This window comes from Rhopalosiphum maidis, chromosome 2, assembly GCF_003676215.2.
Source record: "Rhopalosiphum maidis isolate BTI-1 chromosome 2, ASM367621v3, whole genome shotgun sequence".
In the NCBI taxonomy this organism is placed as follows: Eukaryota; Metazoa; Arthropoda; class Insecta; order Hemiptera; family Aphididae; genus Rhopalosiphum; species Rhopalosiphum maidis.
The window spans coordinates 11,492,824-11,513,032 of record NC_040878.1 but is presented as its reverse complement, the minus strand read 5'-3'; the positions used below and the strand labels follow the sequence as shown (position 1 = coordinate 11,513,032).

The 20,209-nt window shown below is 28.6% G+C and overlaps 3 protein-coding genes across 5 annotated transcripts; all 3 read left to right on the top strand.

Moving 5' to 3' along the window:
- The first annotated feature begins 5,248 nt into the window (after window positions 1-5,248).
- LOC113552332 (ADP-ribosylation factor-binding protein GGA1) lies at window positions 5,249-11,312 on the top strand. 3 transcript variants are annotated; one of them, XM_026955177.1, is made up of 12 exons: window positions 5,249-5,925; window positions 8,248-8,408; window positions 8,476-8,709; window positions 8,773-8,946; window positions 9,005-9,227; window positions 9,576-9,719; window positions 9,915-10,049; window positions 10,119-10,245; window positions 10,316-10,491; window positions 10,690-10,856; window positions 10,923-11,033; window positions 11,095-11,312. In XM_026955177.1, the coding sequence occupies exons 1-12, from the start codon at window positions 5,874-5,876 to the stop codon at window positions 11,185-11,187; spliced, it is 1,797 nt and encodes a 598-aa protein (XP_026810978.1). In that variant the 5' UTR covers window positions 5,249-5,873; the 3' UTR covers window positions 11,188-11,312. The 3 variants fall into 3 exon arrangements, with proteins under 3 accessions (XP_026810978.1, XP_026810979.1, XP_026810980.1); XM_026955178.1 differs by lacking the exon at window positions 5,249-5,925 and adding an exon at window positions 7,762-7,821; XM_026955179.1 differs by lacking the exon at window positions 5,249-5,925 and adding an exon at window positions 7,933-8,066.
- A 2,159-nt stretch (window positions 11,313-13,471) lies between these two features.
- LOC113551511 (nucleolar protein 56) lies at window positions 13,472-20,209 on the top strand. The gene is given in 10 exon segments (XM_026953780.1): window positions 13,472-13,610; window positions 18,086-18,290; window positions 18,365-18,532; window positions 18,807-19,005; window positions 19,073-19,182; window positions 19,185-19,259; window positions 19,317-19,569; window positions 19,629-19,777; window positions 19,853-19,995; window positions 20,054-20,209. Coding segments are annotated over 10 exon segments (1,401 nt in total). The 5' UTR covers window positions 13,472-13,607; the 3' UTR covers window positions 20,150-20,209.
- Window positions 13,476-15,769, top strand: LOC113551510 (RNA-binding protein 39-like). Its single transcript, XM_026953779.1, has 2 exons — window positions 13,476-13,610; window positions 14,155-15,769. The coding sequence occupies exon 2, from the start codon at window positions 14,166-14,168 to the stop codon at window positions 15,675-15,677; it is 1,512 nt and encodes a 503-aa protein (XP_026809580.1). The 5' UTR covers window positions 13,476-13,610; window positions 14,155-14,165; the 3' UTR covers window positions 15,678-15,769.

Here is a 20,209-nt window from a genome sequence, read left to right as displayed (position 1 = left end):
TAACAAACAGTAGAATTATGAACTTCGATTTGTGTTCTTATACACTTCTAAGTAATTATTTATTAATTCAATAATGACTATGCTTGTAATCATCGTGTTGTATATTACAATAGTTTTTTTTTTGTTTCATAATTGTTTAAATATTTAAATATTTGTTGTTTTTTTTTTAATATTCAGTGTTAACGTTACATTTACATGTATTTATTAGTTTATTACAGATAGTGAAGTGTAATGTACTACCAGGTTATTTATTCTATTACAAAGTAACGCCCGATTGCCTAGCTTATTTCCTAATATCCAATCTTAAAAAATAATTAAAACCATTATAACAGTATTTAAAATACTTTTGTCTTTGTTTGTATTATAAGTTATTTTTTCTGCTGAGAAATAAACTATGATATGACAAAAGCATTTAAAATAATGATGACCTACGATACGTATTTTTATTTCTTCAACTCTGGCACATTTTTATGCTGTATATAAAAATATGAAGTATATCAATACTATATTATACTCGTAATCTCTGTAGATTTCGGCCCGGCGGTCCCGTGTTTGTATCCGATTTGCCGGCCGGAGTAGCACGTCGCCCAACACTGACACTTGAGTTTCAGCAAGTCCGGTGGAGCTGACGTCCGTGTTCCTAGCTATACAATCATCACTCTCCTGTGCGCAGCAGTCTCCATCGTCGTCGTAATGAGACGCCATCATCACCGCGTCGATGGTATAGCAGTCGAGGCGGAATCGTTGTCTTCGCTGATACAGGCTAACCGCCGTGTCCGCCCAAAGCTGCCGGAGCCCACCGAGCCGCCAGAAAAGCGTCAATCGCATCGGCCAACGAGCATTCGACCCCCGTCGCTCCGTAAGTGGTCGGAGAACGCACGCAGGTGACTTACCGCCTCGCGCCGTCTGTGCTCTTTCCAGTATCTCCCCTATCCATATGTCGCCGTCTTTCTATCTGACGTCTTAGGTCAGAGGGAACGAGAATTAGTGTTGGGAGCCTGCGGACACTTATCGTCCCGGGTGCAATAACACATTATTAAACCGCAAAGCTCGCCGGACTCGTTTCAACGCCGTTGAAAATCTTCGACAGCGAGTAACGATAAGTTGCGGTATGGTCACACCCGGTTGAAGCCAGCCGACCAAATCCACAAATGTATTTCTGACTTCCTCTCCCCTGACTGGCATCATGTCCATATCCATCGCCTGTGCGTCACCATCAGCCAACTCATTATTGAAAACGGAAGCAGTCGTTCTTCTATCGAGTGTCAACTCGACTGAATGCACTGCAATTTCGACGAAGGCTCGTCTCCGCCGAACAACGGATCTTCTTCGCAACACACTGTCTGCAACAGATCGTCCATTATGTCTTGGACAACGTCGTCAACGTAAGCTTTCAATTCTTTTATAGATTGATCAAAGAATGCTTTGACGTCGAAAATGTGATTATGTGATTGAAACTGTGGAATGTGAACGGATAGTTCGGACTCAGAATCGTAAATGAACTTTTATAATATTATCCGAAAATTGAAAATCTCTTAGACGACGGGTACAGTATTATTAATTAATAACCTGCGATGAGATCCTTAAGTCTGTTATTTTTCAAAGACTATTTTATTATAAATTTAATTTATACTGAACATGAACATAATACTCGACAAATAACTAATATCAAAGTAACAACATGCTATGCACAAAAAATAACGCAATTCACATACTTATATATCGGTACAAAAATGTACAATATATTACCGTTAGAAATTAAACAAAGCAACTCCTTCAAGATTCCAAAAAAAAATTACACTTTGGCTACTACAAGAACAAAATATAGTCGACAGACTCACATTAAATGTATAGAATTGTTGTATTATTTAACTAGACAATTTTTTATACAATACTATACATTATAAAAACAAAGAAAAAATATGTACTTATTTATACTGATATTTTAATCATATGAAAAACGTTTATTGCAAATTGTATAATCTTTTAATTTTATACTAAGTAATTATTGAATTTATATTTTAAATTGTTAACTCATGCCCCCCTCCCCCATAAGAACATGTTTAGTGGAGCCCATTATCTTCTTGAAAAATAAATAAAAATAGAAATAAAATAAATAAATGAAAAAACACACTTCATTGTAAAATCAATACATTCATTACTAAAGAATATTATTGCTATTATTAATGAATATAATTTAATATTGTATAATAAGTTGTGCAATAATAACAGCATATTTTTTGTTAATTGTTAAATCACGCGATTTTTAGCGTAATGTAGGTAGGCACTACATTCCGTGGAAGTTGATTTTTTCTGGGTAAAATAGGATTATGCAGTTAGTAAAAATATAAAATTAAAAAATCGAAAAACTTAGAATAATTTTACTATGTTTAATATATTAGCTGAGGAAAAATTAATCATGAAAACCTTACAATTAACTAAGGAATTAAATAATAAGAGACTTAAATCTGTATTTCAGACTTCTATACTAATACATAAAATGATAGCGTTTGTTTGTATGTACGGGATAAACTCCGAAACTACTTATTGAATAGTCGTGCAGTTTTTTTAAAATTAAAGAGGACATCACAGAGAATGACATAGGCATAAATTTAGTCCGATAAAATTAATAAATAATTAGTTATTATTAATTGAAATAAACGTATAAATTTTATACCTAAATATATATTACGATGGCTTGCAGGTTTCCAGCTACCTGTAACCTGACCTTTTTTCTTTTGTGTGTGTTTTATCGGCGAATAGATATGAATAATTGTTCCGAGAAGTAAAATACTTTCTGTACCATGTTATTTCAACAATTTTATTATCATAGGTTTATATAATAGGTACTAATATTGATATTATATTATACTAGCGTGTCTAGTAATTTAGTTAGCAAAAACCACTCGAAGAAACCAGTTCGTTGGTAAATAATGTCAGTGGCGGCCCAAGGCACAGGCGAACCGGACGGTCGCCGGGGGCGTCTCCAGAATAGGGGCGCCGGAAGCCCATTTGTAGGTGCTCAAAAAATTGTAAAAACTTATGATTTTTAGTAAAAAAATTTTTTAAATAATAACGGTGTATAATAATTACATTTCTTTATAATAATAAATTGTTATATATTTAAGCTATATTTTAAAGGGCGCCATAATATCTTGGGCCGAAACTGTATAATGTATCGCTTATATTAAAATGTTAGCATGGAATTAGTTATTTAATTAATCTATACTAATAAATTAAATGTTAGCGTTTGTTTGTATGTTCGGGATAAACTCCGAAACTACTTATTCAATCGTCGTGCAGTTTTTTTAAATTAAAGAGGACATTACAGAGAAAGTTTTATACATAAATTTAGTCCGATAAAGTTAATAAATAATTAGTTATTATTAATTAAAATCTTGGGCGGAGCCGAGGCGGGTATGCTAGTAGTTATATAATATGGTCTACAGAAAAGTTAAAAAAAATTGATAACGTCAATATCTTAACGGAAATAATTACCAACTGATTATTTAATTTGCCTTTTGTCTTACTCAGGAATCAGAATAACTTTGTAAATAAAACAAATATAAAAAAAAACCATAAACCAAGAAGTTATCAGGATGGATAGTTTTCGGAAGTATATAGATACATTAAAAAACATACATTAATACATTATAATAGGATAGCCATTATACAGTTACTATAAATGATTGATTAAAAGACTAGACAAAGACGAAGAAAAATCCAACTAGTAGTGGCAAAAAAGGAGGGACTCACATTAACAATTTACTAAAATATTGAAAACAAAACTATATACACATAGATAATAAAAAATTGACAAAGATAGAACAAAATACTGTTCAGATTCTGAAATTAAACCAATCGCTCTAACTAATAAAAATGTTCATTTTAGAACGTAAATAGTTAGATGACGAACAAACAGTAAATGAATTTAATCAGTCCTTTTAGAATTTAAAATACATTAAAATAACACCTAATTTCCCAACCATTATTTATATTTTATACAATTAAATTATTATTAACAAAAAGGTAATATTATATGCCTATACCACTATCTATAGATGCGCCTATAGCAGGTTTAGAGCTTACCTCAAACAACCCGATAACAAAAATATACTACAATATTCTATAACATGGGTGACCGAACTTTACTTTTATTATTATTATTGTATCTGAAGACAGTCCCTATTTTTGTAAATTTTGCTACTACACACTTCACCATTTTTTTGTTTTTTTTTTAGCATATATAGGCAAACATTTTTTAAGGGTTGTACTCGTAAGTAGTAAACATAAACTTTTTTCGTCTATTTGCTACTACACACTGTGTGTGCTGTTGCACATAAAAATAGAGACTGTCTGAAACACTTTTTCTAGGAAAAAATTAATATTCCAATCGTCATCTTTGAGAAAGGTTTCTGGTAAAATGTGTACTTTTAAAAGATCAAAATTGGAAATTCCTAGTGGTTACCTATATACTTCTTAAATTATTCCAAAAAAAAAAACACAAAAATATTTAGATACAAACATTTATTAAAATTTTAATATTGTTATTGAAATAATTGTTAGGTAACTACAAAAAAAAAAAAATAGACAGCTTTGTCTCAGAAATTTTTTCTTCGGTAACAATGATTTTTATCGTTATTTGTTTAATTCAAATTTATCACATACATTATTCATATATGTCATACTCAATGACAAGGTAAACTCAACATCTATACTGGCTATACTATACAGCACATGCTTACCTATATACTTGAGGGATTTTTCTGATAATGATTACTAAAAATATATAAATTTTTTTCCTTGTAAAAGAGTCATAAAAATACACACAATTTACAAGATAATATTTTCAACAACAGTCACGAGGATTTTTTAGAGAAGGGGGATATCGGATATTAAATGCATAATAATACATTATATTTTCTATCAAAGGAAGATCGACTTTAGAATCATCTGTGATTAATTTTTAGCACCCCCTAAGTTATTGAAATAAACAGATTTGTTAAACTTATTCAATACTTATAGATTAAAAATGTTACTACATTTTTCGATACCTAACATTAATTATCAAATTCCTAGCAATATTGTAATTACATTAAAATACTAAAATAGTAAGATTTAATGTTAAAATAATTAGATTATAATTTTGAAATGCTTTATAAAAGGGCAAAGATAAACAAGCGGCAAACAGCTTATTAATAAATGTGATAAACATAATAAAATAAAACAATGATGATCTAAATATTATATACATAAAACTAAATAATATTACGATGTTACATAAGTATAAATGGTATAATATAATTATTATAAACAATAATATATTTTGTGTAGACATAACTTATTCCATAAATAATGATCATTGTCCATTGGTGAGTGATACGCTGATACCACTGAAGAATACGCACGGAAATTCGCATCACAAAATCACGAACTACCTACTACACGTAGTAGTTAGTGCACAAAATGTATCCCCTTTTTATGATAATGTAGATAAATGATAGGGGAAGATAACGGCACCGCTCGTATCAGCAGCTATTCGGCCACGCACGCCTACGCGATATGTTTTTTTTTTCATATTCTTCGCGTACAACGTCCTAAGTCCAAACAAACTTCGGCTACAACTGGCTACTACTCACGAGTCAAAACTTATAACAAATATCTATGTAGCATAATATTTCTGTACACTGTCGGTTGTGTCGTTATGTCGACTAAAATACATTAATTATTAGTAACACTGCGCAATGTAGGCAATCGAGTGGGTACGAAACAATTGACTGTACTAATAATTACTTGTGCCTACAATTTATCACCCAATCCTTGCGTGTACCTCGGACCGACACATAGTGCACATTGTGAACGATTGTCACTCAATGATGGACATCGATCCAATTATAGTGTCCACGAGCTTAGAAGCTCTAATTGGTGAGTTAAAATTGCATACTGCACATCGGTTTGTTGTACAAGTTGATTAGATACCGTGAATAAATACACTCGTGCGTTGTTTACAGATAAGACGCTTGTACTGTGTGATTTAATAATATATGTAAATTAGTCTTAAGTTATATTTACATAATATCACTTTAAACATTAATACATACTGACCACGAAAAATAAAATAATAACATAATATTATTATATCAATGCTATGTCTATTGTCTTGTATGCTTATATTTTAATTTTATAACAAGGTCACTAACTTTTCTCAACACAACAGTCGTTATATGTGACATGTGCCATGTAGTAATATTGGTAATTTTGGAGACCCTATGTAGCTCTATTTACAAATCACATTTAAGCGTTTATAAACCCTTTGTGGCATTATGGCCAAATCGGAATTTATAGTATTGGTGCTCAATCTGTTAATAAATGAAAAATGGTACTTTTTTTCTTAGTTGTTTCATTCATAAAATGACGTTATTTAATTTTAAAAAAACCTTTACTATTTTTACCTAATTGTTATTTGGACATATATTTAGATTAGCCACTAGATACTTTGATACTTATTTTAACATTTTTTCTTTGTGTGTACGTGTGTAACTAATAACTATATTATATTTATATCAAAAATATGTTTAAAAATTAGATATTATTCTCAGTTTACTGAAAAATTTAATTTTAAATAAATAACATTGTCAGTGCTTATCTAACAAAATTTGTTTTATATTTTATAGCAGAAAATAGTAATTAAAGCATTCCTATTTTTTTAGTAGATGATTCTTTTAATGTGAATTAATCATATCTATAACCATTTAAAATTTTAAAATGTATTTTTCCTAATCATTTGTTGTACGATATGATTAATGGAATAATATTTCAAAATCACCAATATAAGTATTGAACAATTTTAAGACTTAAAAATATTAAAATTAAAGAAAATATAGATCTGTTAGATAAGTAATCACTATCAAACTTTTATGTTACTGACTAATTTAAGTTAAAAGCACCATTCATACATCTATTATCTACACATTATAATTTGCCGTTGAAATATATTTTATTTGTTTGTCTAAGTTCTTATGGTATTTGTTAATTATTAAATAAATATATTAATATTATATAAATATTTATAATTTTATTTCTTTGTATAACTTTAACATTTTATAAAATCGCACATAATTCTTGCATGAAAGTATTAATTTTGTAATGGATAAGTTAACATAATCAATTGGCAACTGAGCATAACTTGGCTGATGCAAATAATATTAAGTAACTATTATTATAGAAGTGTCCTGGGTCTAAATTTCTTCTTATAACATGCTGATTACAAATATGTAGTTACTAAAGTATTTCATTTTATAAGATTTTATAATTAGAAAATTATGAGTGGTGGCATATAGTCTTCCAAAAAAAAATTTATTTTATTTGAATTTTACTTTAATTGTGCCTAAATAAAAGTAACAAATTATATTTCTTGGAAAAATTAATAATTTAAGAATTATGGTAGTTAAAATGTATATATCTTTGGACACTTCTATTAATTCTTAGTAACATATTTTAATAATTATATTTATAATAATTTTAATATTTATATAATTTTATTTTTTATTTAAATAAACTGTTATGCCTTTGTTTTTTTTAGTTTACATTTGTATAAACTGCTGTGTAAGAAAAATAGTATTTTACCCTAGTGAAGCAAACAAACAATATAAATTAAAAAGGAAGAAAACAGATGTAAAAATACTTGAAAAATTTGAAATGTATTATTTATATTCTTACCAAGAACCCTAATTTATGTTTGTATACAATTTCCAGAAATAACTGAAGTAAAAATAAAAATATTAACCCAATCAGTTTGATGCATTTGAAAAAATAATCTAAGTAAGAAAGAAGAAAATAATGGATATTAAATCTTTAAAGAAATATGGTTTGAAATAATATAAAAATATGCTTTCTCTATTTTCACAATAATTAATAATGGATTCTAATTTTTACTAAAAAAAACTTAAAAATGTAGTATACACTTATAAGCGTTATTCAAACTAACAAAAACACCTGAAGTAATAATAGTTAACATCAGTCATCAAATAATATTCAAATAAGTCAAACCAATACCTGGAATAATGGTAACTGAAGAGAAACATTTTTACTAATCATTGTAAACATAAAAATAAAGCTAGTCTAATGTGATAAATCAGATAACACCATGTTAAATTTAATAATAAAATGTAACAAAACATATTAATGTATATATTAATTAAAATTTAATTAATTAATTAATTTGTTATTAATTTATATTTATTTTAGAAAGAGCAACTAAAAATAGCAACGAAAAAATTGACAGTGCTGCAATGATTGCTTTTAGTGGATTTGTACAAAGAGATCCAGAATGTGCACCATTAGCTGCAAAGTGTATTTTAGCCAAAATTCATTCAATGCAAGAATGGGAAGCTTTACAAGCCCTTCATGTATGTTGAACATTTTTAATAAAATAAAATAAAATTTTAAATTATTTTATAATGAAATGTATTTTAGTTATTAGATATATGTATGCAGACCGGTAGTGCTAGTTTTCAAGCTGAAGTTGGTAAATTCCGTTTTCTTAATGAACTTATACGTTTAGTATCTCCCAACTGCAATGGAATTCACACACCAGAATTAATAAAAAACAAAATAATTGAACTTCTTAGATTATGGTCAACACAATTCCCCAAAGAAATTAAGATACAAGATGCCTTAGATATGTTAAAAAAACAAGGTGTAGTAAAGGTAAAATTTTATAAATAACTGTTTGATATTTAACAAATTTGTAATAGTCTATATTTGCTATAGGATTTTTTATTTGAAAATATGCCATCGAAAGCAGCTTCTGCTTCTAAAATAGATTCCAATAAAATGTCAATCTTGAACGGAGAAAAATCAATATTGCTTCAGAAGTTGCTTAAAAGTAAAAAATCAGAAGATCTCAAAGCTGCAAATGAATTAATTAAATCTATGGTTGAAGAAGTATGTTTGAAATTCCACGATTTTAAAGGTGTGATAATATATTAATGTTATAATATAGGAAGAGCAGAAAGCAGAAAGAATAAGTAATATGTTAGCTGATATCGAGATAACTTCAAATAATGTTAAATTATTATCAGAAATGCTCAAATCATATTGTGGTGGTTCTGGTTCGCCAAATGATTTAGAACTAATTAAAGAGTTGTATGATACTGTAAAACAATTGGAACCAAAAGTTCAAACAATGTTATCACTAGAAATTCCAGAAAATGAGGATACTGTTAGTAAGTATCTTAGTTGTGATTTTGTTTGATTAATGTTTTGATAACTATAAAAGTATAAATAATTGTTTGTATACATTCAAGATAAAAAAAACATATTTAACCATTAGGGCATTAGCTATTCTTATAAGTAAGTTATTATGTTTGTACAAACATTTTCTTACAAATTTGTTTTAATAGCATTGGCTGACAATCCTATGTTAAATAAATATTTATTCTTTTTCTATGTTTAAATTTTTCTTTTAAAACTTATATTTAATTATTTATTTATGATAATAATACAAAACCATCAAATACTTAGTTCTTAATAAAATGATATATGTTTTTAAAAAAAAATTATTATTATTACAGGAAAAATAATTAAACTTAATTATGAAGTAAATGAAACATTAAAAACATACAATGAAGTTCTAGAAAACCTCAATCATAATAAACCAATTGATCAAGAAAATGAGGAAAATTTGTTAGATCTTAGTACATCATCTGTTTCACCTGGTAAAATATATTATGTGCATATTACAAGTACACAATTTATATTTATATTTTCCTAATTTTATCATTTATTCACAAAAACTGCTTTATTTTTATTCAAATAATTTGTTCTTATTTATAAAAATGTTTTCATTTCCAGTGCTTAACTACTTTGTTTAAAACCAATAATGAAATGAACATTTTTATTAATGATTATAGGTAAAAAGGACTTTTTAAGTGAATCCAATTGTGAAAAAAATAATTTTCCAAATAATGGATCAGCAAATATTAATGAATTAGATGATTTTTTGCAAATTTCACATCCTTTAAAAGGATTCATACCTTCACTGCCTGGTATGAATAATCTATAATTAATCTATATTTAACTATAGTTAAAATACAGTTGTAACACCCATTTTTTAGAAGTTGTAAATTCTCAAAAGCGTGTAGAAATTAAAGACAATGTCTCAAATGTTGACTTATTTGAAGAATTAAATATTCTTGGAAAAGATATTTTGAATAAACCTAATGAAACTAAAAATTTTGAAAAGTAAGTTTTTATCTTATAATTTTTAATACATATGTATATACATAAATATTAAGTGTATATTATTCTATAGACCATTTAACTTGAAAGACACAGAATTCAATTCAGATATTATAAAAAAAAACGATCCATCAGATGAACCATTGTTGGGTACACAAGATTCAATAATATTTGAACAACCCAAAAATTATAGTATTCAGATAAAACCTCTTGGTGATATTAATATTAAACTTGAAGACATTATTCCATGTATGTACAATGATTTTATTTATTCACATTTTAAAATTAAATATGATATTCATATTAAATCATTTAACAATTGAAATTAATAATTGAAAAAACATATTTTAAAATGTATTATTATATATCTATAATGTATACTTATATTTGTGAGTACTTTTATTAATCATAATCTAATTATTAAAGTTTATTTTAAACTTATTTAAGATCCTGATTTCACTATTGTGAGCTTATTTGATAAGAATGATATTAGTACAGAACTACATTTAGCAGCAAACAAACCAAGAGAAGACGTTATAGTTTTTGTTGTTACAACCAGAAGCAAATGTAAACTGCCGTTATTTAATTTCTCATTCCAACCAGTTGTTCCAAAAGTAAAATATAAATCTGTAGTCAACTTATTATTATTTAATAAATATTATTGTTTTTATTTCTCTTAGGACTGTAGGTTACGTATATTACCACAATCAAGAACCAATCTTCCTATTTATAATGCATTTTTACCACAAGAAACCATTGTACAAATCATACTAGTTGCAACTCTAAACAAGGTTAGTAATCTATATAAATGATAATTTTTTTAATATTTATTTGAATTGTATTACTTTATAGAAAATTATACCTTTAAAATATGTCATAAGTTATACAATGGATGGTGAAATGTTTACTGAATTTGGTGAAACTGAACAGCTGTGCATAAACTAAGGTTATAAATATTATGATCTCAAAAAACTTATTTAAAACATTTATTGATTACATATTTTAATTTAACTTATATTATAATCAAACGGTTTATTTTACTAATAATATTAAGTGAATTTAATGTTAAACAGTTATTAGACTAAATTATTATTATATTATTATTCAATACTTCTTCAAATTAATATTATTAAGGGAATATGTAATGTTTTATTAATAATTTGTAAACTAGTCATTAAAATAAGTATTAAATAGTTGAATTTGTCAGTATTTATATTAAAATGATAATGAATATACCACTTGCTATTTAATACTTAATATTACCATTAAAATCTAGTCAGTGATAATATTATAATAGTATATAAGTAAAATAAACTAAACATTATTTTTTTAAATTGATATTAAACGTTACAAATTATTATTATATTTTTGATTTGTATTAACTTAACAAAACTGTGTATTACATTTGGACTGAGGCTATCTTATTGCAATTATTAAATATATACATAAAATCAACTATAATTTTCAGTGGTTTCATTTTATATTGACCTCTAATGAAAATATTATTTTCATTATTATCATCAAATGAGCAAATATCAAATTGCATGTCTCATATTAACTACTTAATTATTCAACTACAATAACATCATATCCAATAAAAATATGATTATTATTATTTATAAATAATAACATTTATTATATCTGAAATAAAAAACAAGTATAAAGGGCTCATGACTAACTAATAAGTACTTAATTTTGTGATGTATTAAATAAAAACAAAGTTTCTAAGTTAATTATACTCAATTAATATTGTCTTACAATAATACATGTTTACATGTGTCTATACTCTATAGACAAGTATCTTCCTACTAAATTAATCAATGAGAAAAATAAAAATCTATGATAGTTTTACTGTAAAATTACACATGTACTTTACATAATTTAATAATCATGTAATATATCTACATTGTAATTAAATACACATTATATGTTTTGTGGACTTGTGGTACTCAATTTTTAAAGTATTGCTAACTATATTTATTTATAATCATTAAATTATATTGTAGGTATACTGGTGTTTAATTAATTTCCGCATTACGGTATACACTTCTGTCATGAATCAATAATTTGACTATATCTTTAAAATATACATACTTGGTTTTATTGAATCTAATTTATAATTAAATTCAAACATTAATCTCAACAACATTCCTTATGTATGGTCAAATTTAACAGCTAACTGTCGAAGGAATTTATGGTCAACACAGAATTGAGAAGGGAGATAGATTCTTGTCATTGCTATTTAATATTGCATTAGATGAATTGGTTAGAAAGGTACTAAACACCAGAGGCTAGGAACCAATTTTCAAAGATCTTCAACTATCAAACTAATAGAAAACCTACTCTGATGATATAGTATTATTATCGTCTATCAGAAACAGAAAATGACCTTCATAGTATAACAGAAGCTCTCATCAACAAAAACAAACAAATAGGTTTAATTATAAATGAAGAAAAGACCAAGTACATGATATTGTCAGAGAAGAACAGTAGACATAATAATAGTATAGTAAGAGACAAGGAGTTTGAGAGGCCTAGAGAACTTCAAATATTTAGGGTTAGAATTAAGTATGTCGGGCAATAACCATAAGTAAATACTAAACAAAATTAATTCAGCTAATAAGTACTTCTTTAAGTTTAATGCAATCCTGAAATCCAAACAAGTATCAATCAGATCTAAATTAACTTTCTATAAAGCTTTTACTATTTTTATAGCACAGTAAGTTGTAATTTTAAAACATTTTCATCAATTTATCATTGGATTAAAGGGCAAACTTTGTATTACAATAACTATTCTTAAAAACGTTTTCTAATATTGTGTGTTATTAATTTATGAGATTCTTACATTTTAGTTAAAGATAATAAATTACTTCTTTTAAAGTATTTTAAATACTCTTTCACTTCTCCACAACGACACAATAGTAAAAACAATTACTTTATTTTAATCGAAAATTCAAAATTGCCGCGCAAATGTGCCCCACCCGTTTCACCACAGTAGTAACCAGCATCAATAACCGTGACTAGGGTATGAGTACTGTGGCGCGACGCGGCGTCATTACCAAAATACTGTTACTAACATCATCCGGTCGCAAGACAGTGCCCCTGGCATGTCCGTTCCGCCGTCCACAACCAAATTCACAACTTCATCAGGCGTCCCGAACACGTTGTTTCGGCGCGTTACCCGTGTCATTTTGACGCGGTTTTTTGTTTGTTGCTCGCCCACGCGACGATTAAATTATTTTGTAATTGTTTCGAAGATGTCCCAACAACACGTGTAGTGTCAGTCATAGTGAAGCAGCCAACGGACGGAATTCCGCCCGAAATCCTACTACTGTGTTCTCGCCGCATTCTACACGACTACGACAATGGTGAGTTGAACCACACTGAACACAATTATTATTTTATTACAATATTTTTCGTTTTCATCCTGCAACTTCCGCATACGATCATTCGGTGATTATGCACCTCATCGTTGATCCGTGAAACAACGTTTTCTTGTTTGTTGGCCAAGACGGAGTTAGTCACCCAACGCGTGCTTTGCGCATTTTATTAAACTCGGGTTCGCGTTTTCTAGATTTTTCTCCATGTCGGAAAACGCGTGAGCTCTCGTACTATTTATTTAAATAATGAGTGTGTGTGTGTGTGTGTGTATGTTTGTGCGCGCGCGTTGCTAGGCTGACGGTCAAATCTTTGCGGGGCACGTTATTTTATCATCTCCGCTACGACTGTTGCATAATCACCGGTCCCGTCACCACTTGTCATTTCGCGTATATGGACGATAAAACGTCCGTTATACCACGCACAATATAATATATATATACTTACATACGTAGTTAAGTCCGTGGTCTGTGCCGAACTAATACTATTTGTTTTGTTACGCAATCTTGTCCTGCCGTTTCCTTCCATCTTCAGTCAAATTGATAATGGCGGACGATTTTGACATCGAAGCGTTGCTTGAAGCGCCCTATAACAAAAAAGAGCCAGAATCGCAGCCAAAAGAAAGTAACGGCACTGAGGAAAAATCACGTAAAGACAAAGACAAGTCTCATAAAAGTCGCCATCGTACTAGATCTCGGTCGCGCGACAAGTCCCGCAAACACAGTCGGTCCAAAGATCGCAAACATCGACGAAAAAGTCGTTCTAAGGACAGACATCGTAGTCGTTCCAGAGACCGACATTCGCGCCGACGCACATCTAAAGACAAACGGAGTCGTTCGCGCTCTCCGGTCAAACTACCCAAATATGGACCACCCTTACCTCCTCCGCGATACGGTAGAAAACAATCACCTTTGGCATCCAAAGTGCCACCTGCTAGTATGTTAACTCCTGAAGAAAGAGATGCTAGGACAGTGTTTTGTATGCAACTTTCAAAAACAATCCGAGCTAGAGATTTAGAAGAATTTTTTTCATCTGTTGGCAAAGTCAGGGATGTTAGAATGATCACTTGTAATAAAACTCGTCGGTTTAAGGGTATTGCTTACATAGAATTTAAAGATCCTGAATCAGTTCCACTTGCTATGGGTCTGAACGGTCAAAAGCTTTTAGGTGTTCCTATCGTTGTTCAGCCCACTCAGGCAGAAAAAAATCGTATGGCTAATTCAATGCCAAATATGGTACAACGTACACATTATGGACCAATGAAATTATATGTTGGTTCATTACACTACAACATCACTGAAGAAATGTTGAGAGGAATATTTGAACCTTTTGGACATGTTGATAACATACAATTAATGATGGACACAGAAACAGGCCGATCTAAAGGTTATGGATTTTTAACGTATCGCAATGCAGAAGATGCTAAAAAAGCCCTTGAACATTTGAATGGATTTGAAATAGCTGGACGGCCTATGAAAGTTGGTCATGTGACTGAAAATCATTCTATGTATGATAAAACTGCTTTTGAAGTTGACGAGTTGGACAGAGCGGGTTATGATTTGGGAGCTACAGGGAGGCTCCAACTGATGTACAAATTAGCAGAAGGTACTGGATTCCCAATTCCACAAGCTGCTGCCAATGCACTTCAAGTTGCGACTGGAGTAACACCAGCAGCTCCAGCTACACCAGCTGTTCAGGTGACTCCTCCAATCGCAACTCAATGCTTTTTGTTAGCCAACATGTTTGATCCAAACAAAGAAGATGTAGATAGTAATACTACTTGGGAAACTGAAATTAGAGATGATGTTATCGAGGAATGTAACAAACATGGTGGTGTATTGCATGTGTATGTGGATAAAGCATCTCCACAGGGCAATGTGTATGTCAAATGTACAACAATTGAAACTGCGCTTGCATCTGTAGCAGCTTTACATGGGCGATGGTTTGGTGGACGTGTAATCACTGCAGCATATGTGCCCGTAACAAACTATCACAATTTGTTTCCTGAAGCTTCTTCACTTACAAAATTGTTGGTATCATCCAGAAGTAAAAATTAATGAGTTATATGTATACAATTTATTGATTTTATTTTTTTAAACTTTTAATTGACAAATAATGATATAAAATATTTACATTATTCTATATAGAGTAAAAACTATACCTACCTTAATCATATTTTTTAGTTAACCTTTTTTGTTAGGTAATTAATATGTTTAATATGGTTATATTATAAAAATTGTGATCGAATTAAGTTGTAGAAGTTAACATCTTCTATTTCACTTTTATGCAAATCATTTTTCCATGTGAACTGATGTGAATAGTTTTAGGACATATTATATGTTTGGAGTAATTTTTTGAAATATAAATATTTAGTTAGGTTACTGTTTGAATTTTTATTATTTTTTCATCTATTGGTCTTATCAGAATTTAATTCCTTTCTTTTGTTGGAACTGTTATGTTTAAAAAGAAATTGGTGTAATAATAAATATCAAATAGTCATTTATTTGTTTGTAATGTATTATTGTACTACTTTATAAAGACTAGTTGTTATTGTTTTCTGTTTATCCTGGTATACTGTTTACCTTTTATGATTCATTAAAATATCCATAAAGCTGATTCAGATAAAATACGTTTAGTGTATTTATGTTTTAGATAAACCATTAAAAAGAACACTCCTTATCACCATGAAATAAAATATTACTGGTTCTTAATAATTATACAACCCCCTATATCATACTAATATTTATTCAAGTGAATAAAATCAACTTGACATTCAATTAAAATTAAATTATTATTTATCGATTATATTATATTAGGTGACTAGCGATTATCTATACTCAATCAAGCTAGAGAAAGCACTGATTCTGCGCAATCCCCTGCGTTACTCTGCTATAAAAACCAGTTTGCCTATGGCCAAGTATCACTTGGGAAGCGCAAAAAATAACTGATTTAGGTTAGTCTGTGGTGCGGTTCTCTTGATGGACCGAGTATAGTGGATTTAATAGTTAACAATATTTTAAATTGTATATTTGCCCTTTTTAGTAAAAAAATAAAAATTGATTAATCATTTAACTCATGTAAATAAATATACTTATCGTATACTTTATAGTTAAACACAATAGTAGCTTATCTATACATAATGTAGTATTAGTAAAACAATAATTAAATATCTATTTAACTTTTGAATATATCTAAATCAATATAATAATTACTATTTGCTAAATTAATTTGCAATGGTTACCATTACGTTATCTACAACACCTGCAAGTTGTATTAGTTATAAAATATTCTTTTTTTATAAACAAAAACGTGTATTAATAATTCATTTCACTTTTTTTTTTTTTAATTGGCTATTTTTATGTCTAATTTTAATCTTATATTTATATATATTTTTTTTTGTAATTTTTCAATAAAATATTTGTATAATGTATAACAATAAAGCTCTCATTTTTTCCTCACTTATTTATTACACTGTGTAATTTAATTGAAATACTGTTCTATGTTGGTATAAATGTATATACTTTTTAATTCTGTTTTTGAAGTTATAAAGGTCCTGTATACATTTAATCCATCTGATGCATAGACAGAATTTAAAAATATACATTTAGACCGACCTGTGTTATTACATATTTTTATCTTATATAAATTGACTTATGTTAAAATACATAAGATACATTATATTATTATATGCTTGGAGGTATTCGTAAATAAGCTTAAAAGTCTAGATCAATCACTTATTTTAGTATTTAGTTTTTTAATACTCTTATTATTTATTTCAAACACTGTAAATGGAAAATTATACTTGTACATTTAATCAAAAGAACCTTAAATATTTTCTTATATAAAATTATTTTTGAACAATATATTTAATATTTATTTCTAAATATTTTATTAATAGTACCCTACCCTTTAGATATTAAAGAACCTGTATTCCATATTATTGAATTTGTATATTTAAAAATAATTAATCTAAGTATAAGTTTATTTTTCTGTTTATGAAATAAATAATATGAATGTTACTAATATCAATATTTTCATACTGGATTGCAGTAATGTGTAGTGTTCTAACATAGTAAAATAAATAGATATTAATTTATGTTTTTATATTTTAACTATACTTTAAAGAATGTATTTATTTAAAAAAATATAAAAATGTAATGAATGACGGTCATTGGAATTTATATTACTTAAAAAAATTGAAATAAAATTTTAATTGAATTATCTGCATACCTATTTGTTTTAACTAATTTATTATATTTATAATAAAATGGTTATATATTACCTGAATTATATTTTTTGATAGTTTCCATTCCAAAAATATTGTCGAGAATTTTAATAATTGAACTTGACTGAAATTTAAATTAATTCAATTTTATGGATGTATTTTAAGCGCCTAATTGTTCGGCTTAAGCTTAAATTCTAGATTTAGTAGAATTTTACGTTCTAAATATCTTCGTTTCCGCAGGCAAAACTAACAGTCCTTTACGAGCATGCCACCGGCTTCACACTGTTTAAAGTTAAAGAATTTGAAGAAATAGGTTCAGAATTATCAGAAGTTGAAAAATCTGTTCGCGACTTGCAGCGATTCACCAAAATCATTGAGCTATTGGCATTTGCTCCTTTCAAAACGTCAGTTGACGCATTGGAATCCATCAACAGCATCTCTGAAGGTACAAAACAATAAAATCTGACGTCCGTCTGCTGTGTCCTGGTTTCATCAAGTTATTTATTATCACATTCATAGGTGTATTGCCCGAGAGTCTGCAAATATTTTTAGAAACCAATGTGCCTAAAGTGGGTAAAATGTCAAAAGTCACTTTGGGAATTGCTGATGGAAAATTGGGTGCGAGCATTAATGAAAAGCTCGGGCTCAAGATACAACATACTGGATTTGTGCTCGAAATATTGAGAGGTCTGTTTTGTTTCATTTTGCTTTGATATAACAATTTAAATAAAAAAAATTATCATGCTTTTAAATTTAATAATTTTCTTACAAATTTTAAATGGCCAATAATTCTTAAAAGTTCTATAAAATAATAAATTCTTTTTATCATAAAATATGTTTTTATGTTTCAGGTAAGTAATATTAATTACTAAATTAATAGATTCATTAAGTGTAGATGCTTAATTATTTATTCTTATTAAAGTGTTACTAATAATTAGTTTATGTTATTGATATTATGTAGGTATTAGATACCACTTTCCATCTCTCATGAAGGGTTTTGCTCCGAAATTGGAAGGTATTGCTCAATTGGGTTTAGGTCACAGCTATTCTAGAGCTAAAGTAAAGTTCAATGTTAACAAAGTAGATAATATGATCATACATAGTGTTTCATTGCTTGATCAGTTAGACAAAGACTTGAACACTTACTCAATGCGTATCAGGTAATAATATAAACATTTGAATGCTTGTTAACATAATTTTAAAACTTAATTTATTCTTTTACTATAGAGAATGGTATTCTTACCATTTCCCAGAACTTTACAAGATTGTACCTGAGAATTATTTATATGCTAAAGTAGTGAAATATATTGGTGATCGAAAACAACTTACTGAAGAAAAAATGAGGGTCTTGAAGAGATCATAATGGATGCAGGCAAAGCAGCAGCGATCTTGAGTGCTGCCAAATCATCAATGGGTAATAATTAAATTAGACATGATTGATATTCTATAGTAAAAATATTCCTTTTATCAGGTATGGATATTTCTCCAGTTGATCTAACAAATGTATTGATGTTCACCAACCGTGTCGTATCATTATCCGAGTACAGAAGAAGTCTATCGGAGTATTTAAAAAACAAAATGGGAACTGTTGCGCCTAATATGGCTGCTCTAATTGGTGAACAAGTAGGAGCTAGGCTTATTTCCAAAGCTGGTTCATTAACAAATTTAGCTAAATGCCCTGCATCTACCGTTCAAATTCTGGGTGCAGAAAAAGCACTTTTCAGGTAACTATATTAAACCTTGTAGCTCACTGTTAATTCATTTTGTTAATTTATTCTTTAAGAGCAATGAAAACCAAAACAAGCACTCCTAAATATGGTCTCATATATCATTCAACATTCATTGGCCGAGCAGGCAGACAATTTAAAGGACGTGCCTCTCGTTTTCTTTCAAATAAATTAAGCATTGCCAGCCGAATTGATGCCTTTTCTGGTATTATTAAAATTCTTATCTCTATTTGAATTTTTTTTAGCTTATATTATAATATTAATATTTCCTTTGTTGTAGATAATCCATGTAATATTTTTGGTCAAAAAATGAAACAACAATGTGAGGATAGGCTCAAATATTTTGAGACTGGTGAAAAGCCTCCCAAGAATGTTGATGTCATGCATGATGCGCTCCAAGAATCCCTTGTCTTGCAACAACAGGTATTTTTTGTATTATAAACTTTAGAACTTATGAATCATTCATGTTTGTTATTTTTAGAACGAAAGTCTGAATACAAGTGTCAAACGCAAGAAGAGCAAGAAAGAAAAAAAATCCAAAAAGAATAAAGTTGAAGAAAAAGAAAATGGAGAATAATTATTTTGTTTTTTTAACAACAGTTTTTTTACATTTGAATAAAAATTAATTTGACTAATA

What these genes read in the sequence shown, in the direction of transcription:
- LOC113551510 (XM_026953779.1), top strand. Translation starts at nt 14,166, where the DNA reads ATGGCGGACGATTTTGACATCGAAGCGTTGCTTGAAGCGCCCTATAAC.
- LOC113552332 (XM_026955177.1), top strand. Translation starts at nt 5,874, where the DNA reads ATGATGGACATCGATCCAATTATAGTGTCCACGAGCTTAGAAGCTCTA. An exon ending in AAAAACAAGGTGTAGTAAAG is followed by an intron (nt 8,710 to 8,772) that starts GTAAAATTTTAT and finishes TATTTGCTATAG; the next exon opens with GATTTTTTATTTGAAAATAT. An exon ending in TAGTTGCAACTCTAAACAAG is followed by an intron (nt 11,034 to 11,094) that starts GTTAGTAATCTA and finishes ATTACTTTATAG; the next exon opens with AAAATTATACCTTTAAAATA.